Raw genomic sequence first — 7,514 nt, forward strand, 5'->3', positions numbered from 1 at the left:
AGTGATAAATAGCTAATTTCTTATTTCAGGTTTCTGTTTTTTCAATTTGAAATGTAGAATATTAATAAAATGTTTCATATTTTTCATTTTTTTTTCTTGTTGGATATGATGCTTTAGTTTTTATCTTGGCATTTCCAAGTACAGTATATGTAAAATAAATAAAATAAATTAAAAAAATTAAAAAAAATATTGTTTATCCAATTCTTAATTTTTGGATGATGCAACTAAATTTACATTGTTAAAGTTACAAATACACTATCATTTTAGAATAGACATATTGTTATCATATTATAATATATTGTAAATAAAATTATTTTCAGATCTTACAGTTCCCATTAATGTTTTTTATGACAACTCTATCAATTATTTTGAAATACAAAGAATTGGAGGTTTAATATCACATCTTCAAAAGATTTTTAAAGATAACATCTTAGAAGCAGTTGGACCAAGTCATAAAACATTTCCTCAGTTATTAGAAGATAAAAGTATGTAATTACAGTTTAAAGTTTAATTAGTTATAAAAATTAATGTATACATGGTGATTCTCTCACTAGTAAACACAAACATCCCTCAATAACTTTTTATTGCTTTATGGTTTCCTATGAAAATTTACCTGCACTTATATTGTACAGTATGTTGCAAAATAAGATAATTTTTAAAGCAGATGTATTGACAATGGTCTCTCTAGCATCTAAGCATTTTTGTGTGTGAAATTGCAAATTTGCAAAGGCATTTGCTAATGTGACTTCAGTATTGGCAAAAACCTCCTATCGTATCATATGTCTTTGACAGTATCAATTGCTCAAGGATTATTTCTGTATACTTGCTGTTCCAATAATCCCAAAAGAAGAAATCAGGTGGCCTCAGATCTAATGATCAATTTTCCTCATGTTTGCATTAGATGTGTGGCACATTGTTTTATCTTGCTAAAAAACCCTTCTGTTAATTCATTATCTGTCAACTAATTTACAAATTCACTGAATATGTTCAAATACATCTCAAAGGTAACAGTTACATTGAAGAATATGGAACAACACTACACTTATTTTTCCAAATGTAAAGGCTTCATATGGGTTTTCTTTTATCAATATATATATTTTGCAAAAAATTATTGAGGATCATTTGAATATCCTAGTGCTAGTGAGAGAATCATTCTGAATGAACTATAACAGCTAGAAATGTTTTAAAATAATTTGTATATTAAAAAATATTAAGTGAACTGTGATAAAAAAAATTTCATAACATACTAATAAAAATTAAAAATAACTAAACAGAAAATAAATCACTAAATATCTAGAAACCTGAATTGTTTTAGTTTTAATTTCTGAAAACATTAACTTTAATTAAAATTGTATTGATTCAGGTTTCTATGTATTTAAAGATATTTATTTTCTATATAGTTACAATAATGAGAGTTTGTAGTTATTGAAATGATAATGTAATAATTAAATTATTATTATTATTATGTTGGGTTTAGTGGGTTACTCAGTTCACACCGGTGGCTGTGTACTATGCTGGACCAGAGTCAAGGCATAGCAAACAAAACAAAACTGAAATTAAATAACTGTGTCAGTGTCTGTATTCAGAAATTTCCTAACAATATGGCATGTATTCAATATAGTGGCCTTCTGTAGTGTGATGTATGTATTTCTCTTCAATTTTAATGTTCCCAGGCTTTTGTGTAGTGTGTGTGGTATCACACCTGTACAGGAGAGAACGACAGGTACAATAAGCACCCTATCCATCCTCCACAGATGCCTTATTTCCTGGGCGAGTTCTGTGTACTTGCTAATTTTTTCAGTGCATGTGTTTTGTACATTGTNGATAGTGTAACGCAGTCGATTCTGTATATATAAAAACGTTTTTAATATTTAAATTAATATTCAAATATTTAGAACAATTCCTTTTGTATAAATATGTTTAATAAATTTAAAAAATTCGAATCCAAATCTGATCAACTTAAATTATTCATAAAATTAAAAAAAATATCAATTTAGCATAAAAGTTCATTTAGAAAAAAATTAATAATATTTGAAATTTTTAAATTAGTTTAATCAACTTTTTTCCGTCGCAAAAGTAAATATAACTCAAACATTTGAATTTACCTTACGCAATCGTTTGACGCCAGCCATCTTCGTTTAACATTTGACGTCCTCTAACGGAGGGAATGTTTTATAAAATTCGGTTGATTTGTTTTTTATCTTTAGAAAAAAAATTAACAAAAATTAATTGTTAATTTTCGCTATAATTTTGCATTGATAAATCATTGAAAGCAATATAACGTTTTAAAATGTTAGATACTGTATATAAAATTTTACCTATAAATAACAAAAGTTAAAGGGTTGAATTAAGTATTTTGGTCGAAATTAAAGTATTGATTGTAAATTTAATTTCGGGTTTTTTTAATTCTGAACGGTCCTTTCTTAACTCTAATAAGCGTCCTCCAGTAGCAGAGTGCATAAAACTACCAAACTCTGGTAGTTAGTTAGTCGTGGGTTGGGGCATGTCAAACGGCTGATCAAGTAGAGTTTTCTGGGTTTTCTTCACCTAAATAGGGTCCAACTTTCCATAAAAGTTTCCCTGGGATGCATTCTCCTTGTCAGATCACTCACATGTCGCATTGTTGTGACTAAGTACACTAAACTAATTCTAACGAGCGATTATTTATTGTGGCATCGTCACAATGTCGGACTGTAACTTTTCGTCACAATGTTCTCGATTCTTTTAGTGGTGTCTTGTCTCTGTACGTCATATTTTTTCTGTTAGCAATAGAGTCGTGTTGGTCATCTATCTAGCTCCGTTCAGAAGAGAATTTTCGAATCGAAGTAATGTGACTTCCAGTTTGGAACGGAAGTCATGTTACTTCGATTAGTTACTTCGTATATACTTCGTAAATATATGAAGTAACTAATCGAAGTCGAGACCAGATGTGGGCTTCCACATCTGGTCGCGACTTTCATCTATCTAACTCCTTCCATAATCTCAAGGAGGCAGACACAGAGAACGACAATCGAAATTTGTAGAACTACAATTTTTTCAAATTGCAGCACAATAATTTTTCTATAAACGCAATATTCACGAGAACATACTTCCCACATAGTTTATACAATCTGTTGCGAAAATTTAAACACTTTAAGTCAAAGGAGTTATTCTAGCATTTTTACAATATTTTTTTATTTAAACAAGTTTCATATCGTCTTTCGGACGTTAAGGTTAGCAACTTCGATCACATGCGGGGCCATCACAACCTGTCTAACACGGACTACTTTTCAAATGTTAATAGTACACCGCTGTTAATTAGTAGTTGTTGAACATCTCTTCTGGGAGGAGGTCAACGACTACCTTTGATCGAATTATTTCAATCTCCTTCTGCAACAGCCTCTTCTTTCTATCGGATCAGCGTTATGGTGGACACTCGAATAGGAAAAGTTCATAATACAAGATTACCAACGAGCACAAAATATGTTTTAAGTGGTTTTCCCGGGTGCAGAGTTTAAATATTTGGTCGATTTTTCGTGAAAATTGACTCGATGACTGATGACCATTTAATATTCGGCTGTGAATAAAACAGTTCGTTACAGCTAACATTAGAAAAAATATATATACCTTAAAAAATTTAAGATATCATATTTTCAATTGACCTCTACTTGACCAATGAAACTGTACCTTTTCGTACCATCGGTATCGCGATAAACATGACAATAGTAAGCTAAAATAACCAAACTCTTTATATAGTTTTCGTTTTGATTATGATATTTGATTTATGTAATTACAAAGGTTATTTTACATAAAGGTTAATCATACTAAGTGACCAATCTAACAGATTTTAAAAATTCTTTAATTTGTGTACAGTAAAGGAATAAAGAATTTTTAAAATGTATTAGATTGTTTACTTGGTGTGATAAACCCTTATGTAAGATAACCTTTGTAGTTATATAAATCAAATACTATAATATAACAAATATTAAAATGAAAACCACAAAGAGTTTGGTTATTTTCATATTTATTGTGATTCTCAGATAGTACAAAATGGCACAATTTTATTGGTGAAGTATACAGGAATTGAAAATATGGTACAGTATTTTAAATTGATTCAGATATAATTTTTTCTATGTTAGCTCTAATGAACTGTACCATTCACAGCCGAATATCAAATGGTAATCTGCCAGCAAATCAAATTTTGTGAAAAATGGACCAAATATTTAAATTCAACATCCTGGAAAACCACTTAAGACATATTTTATGCTTGCAGGTAATCTAGTATTATGTAATTTTCCTATTTAAATGCCACCATACTGCTGGGTCTAATAGGAAGAAGAAAATGTTGCAGAAGAGGGATGAAGCTAATTCTATCAAAAATAGTCATTGATTTCCTCCTGGAAGAGATGATGGTCAACAACTACTAATTAATATTACTCTACTATTAATATTTGAAAAGTGATTTTGTGTAGGATGGATTGTAGTGGCCCCACAAGTGATCGAAGTTGCTAACCTTAACGTCCAAAAGACTTCGTATGACTTCTTTAAATAAAAACAATCTTGTAAAAATGCGAGAATAATTGCTTTTATGTGATTCCACAAAAAAAAAAAAAAAAAAAAAAAAAAAAAAAAAAAAAAAAAAAAAAAAAAAAAAAAAAAAAAAAAAAAAAAAAAAAAACAGTGAAACTAGGTTGGAAAAGTAAAGCTAAACAAAGTCATCTAACCTGTAAGTAAACAAAACTTTTGAATGTTGTGATGTAAGAATACTTAGCCATATTTGACAGTAGGATTCCATGTGAATAAAGGGCACATTACACAGACTACAATGAAGCAATGTCACCATGATAATATATAGAAAAGTTAATTATTGGCACAGAAAGAGAATTAGTCAAACTTTTCCTTCCTAAAAACCATGTTTTTTTTTTAGCTATTGTAAAACTTTAGGAAATGCAGATACGAGGTTTTGAATGCCAACCAATGATATGAAAAAATATCTTTAAATAATCCCTAATATTTGCAAGCTTCTTTAGCTTGAATTCGAGCCCTACTTTGTGCCTTAAAATAGTTGCACATTTATTAATTTGGCTGAATGTTAGAACATCTTTAAGCAGTATCAGTGATGAAAGTTTGGGCAATGGGTTTATGAGTTAATAAGGGAGATGAAATCAACGGAGAAGCTGGATGTTAAGGTTTTGTGGTAGTTAAGTATTTCCTTGTAAATTTTGCATTTATTGGAATTAGGTTGGTTTATTTGGTTACAGCAATGCAACATGTGAGCATTCTGCCAAAGAAGATGCATCCCAGAAAGAATTTTATGTAAAGCTGGCTCCTATTTTGGTATTACTAATGTGAAGAAAAACCAGAAAACTGGACATGGCCAGTCCATTGGTTAAACGTTTTTTCCTGAATGGAGTTATATACATAACTGGCACAACTCTGCTGCTAATGTAAAAGTACATGTACTGTACCGAGGCAAAACACTACCAAAAAACTTGAGAGACATTGTGATGATGTCACAATAAATAATTGCTTGTTGGAATAAAAAAAGTACCATTCAGAAATGAACAACCTTAGTTGTGGAAAAATAAATAGACTTTTCACAGTGTAACACTTTCCATTTTGCACAGGCAAGTGCGAAATGTCCTACCTGTCACGGTAATTGTATAATAGCATGTCTATTTTGTGCTATATCATTGTCACAGTTATTTTTATCATATAAATAATCCTTTGAAAAATCATCAGTGAGAATATTTCTCTTTAGCCAATATAAAACTGGACAAGACACAAAAATATGCATTAATATACAATTGCGATTGGTAATACAATACAGGCAATAATGCCCCTTAGAAATATCTATATACTGACCACTCAGCATAATCTGGTATTTATTAAGACATAATTGCATTAGCAAACTTTTCATAGGAAATCCAATACTATAAATTTAAGTAATTAGTGGTCTGCTAACCTGCACTAATTTCATAAATATTATATCGCTGAAGTGAAGTATAAGTTATATCTTGATGCTGTAATTGATCACATCTAGTTTGTATTATATCACACAAATAAGTTCTCAACTGTAGCTGTGAATGATTTGAAAATACAAAATAATGGCCTTTATATATATAGATATAAAGGAAAAATAATTATGGTAAATTTCTTGGATCTTGACTCAGTTTATGTTTAATTTAGTTTGATAATCATTTTGATCTGATCATAGTTTTCTGTTTCTGAAATATATTGTATATATTTTATATAATATAGTATTATTAAGTACTGGGCTTGGATGTCAGCCAACAGTTATCTCCATCAAAACTTCTTCCAAAACTTCAGACTATGAGGCATTAAATATAATTAAAAATATTTTAATCTTGCGAGCGCTTTTGACGTAAATATGCACGTCGTCTTCAGGCAATTCAAAATCGAATAGAGAATTTGAATCATTCATTTAAATTTAAACATTAACAATATTAACCGTTTTTTGAATATAACTATTATAAATAAGGTTTAAATTTTAGAATTAAAAACATTTAAAAATATAAAAAATTGGTACGCATGCATTTTAAAACAAATAAACTTCGATTGGAATGGCTATTAATTATTTTGTAGACGCGAAAAACTGGCGCGCATGCACCTTAACATGCATAACATAAGAGCCAATTAGGGTGGCTATTAAGAACAAGTAAATTTTACATTTTAAATTTAAATTAAAAACCCTTTATAAACACGTATAAAATTTTTTGGCACGCATGCGCCTTAACATAGACAGCATAGAAACCGAACAGAATAGATCCATAAGTGCTACTTTACATTAATATTTAAATATTAAAGACTAAAGCATGGGACATAATTTAAAATACATAAAACACGTAAAAAGACGCACATAAAGAGGCCAACACGTATGCGCTTTGAGTCATGTAGGAGGTGCGGGAAAAGAATGTAAAATTATTGTTGATTTTTTAACCGCCTGTATAAATTAATCCAGACGTCCGGTAAGTCGAGGGTAGGGGAGTTGCACGGGGAGAGCAGTTTTGTGAGGAGGGCCTCCCAAATATATATCAAGCTCCCTTCATCACTGCGTTTGAGTATTTCCACTCGATTCCAAAGTGCTATGTGGTGTTGTTGTATCATCAATTTGAAAAGTTCTGTGTTGCAATTGCCAAGTGCCACCGAATGTTGGTGTTCAGATATGCAGGCAGCCAGCATTCTGGTAGTCACTCCTATATAATTGGTGCATAGTCCTTTTGAAATTAATTAAAGTGAAACGCAAATCATTGGCGGAAGCTGAGCTTAAGTTATATGTTGCCCATCTGCAGTTTGCAAAGTCTTGTGACCCGGTTTCACTCTACGACCAACTTGGAAAGATTCACAGCATGGCATCGAAATTTGCACGAGATGAGAGGGATAAACTAAACAAGAAATTCAAGTGGCTTAGCAATGCGGCACGCAAACAACAAAATCCAGTACAGCCAACCCAATATCACAATTACACAGGGGAAATTGTTCCATCTCGAATTGAGAAGATTATACAACAGGGA

The 7,514-nt window shown here is 30.7% G+C and overlaps 1 protein-coding gene across 1 annotated transcript in view; it reads left to right on the plus strand.

Annotated features, from left to right (window-relative positions):
- Positions 1-304: 304 nt before the first annotated feature.
- The window catches only part of LOC111623268, a gene marked incomplete at its 5' end in the record, with an annotated part of 56,698 nt that continues 49,488 nt past the window's right edge, over positions 305-7,514 (plus strand). Inside the window, 1 exon segment of the mRNA XM_023365790.1 lies at positions 305-485. Coding sequence (XP_023221558.1) covers positions 305-485 — 181 coding nt within the window.

The sequence above is a fragment of the Centruroides sculpturatus genome, unplaced genomic scaffold (assembly GCF_000671375.1).
Source record: "Centruroides sculpturatus isolate CEXI.00-Female unplaced genomic scaffold, Cexi_2.0 scaffold302, whole genome shotgun sequence".
NCBI classification, from domain to species: domain Eukaryota; kingdom Metazoa; phylum Arthropoda; class Arachnida; order Scorpiones; family Buthidae; genus Centruroides; species Centruroides sculpturatus.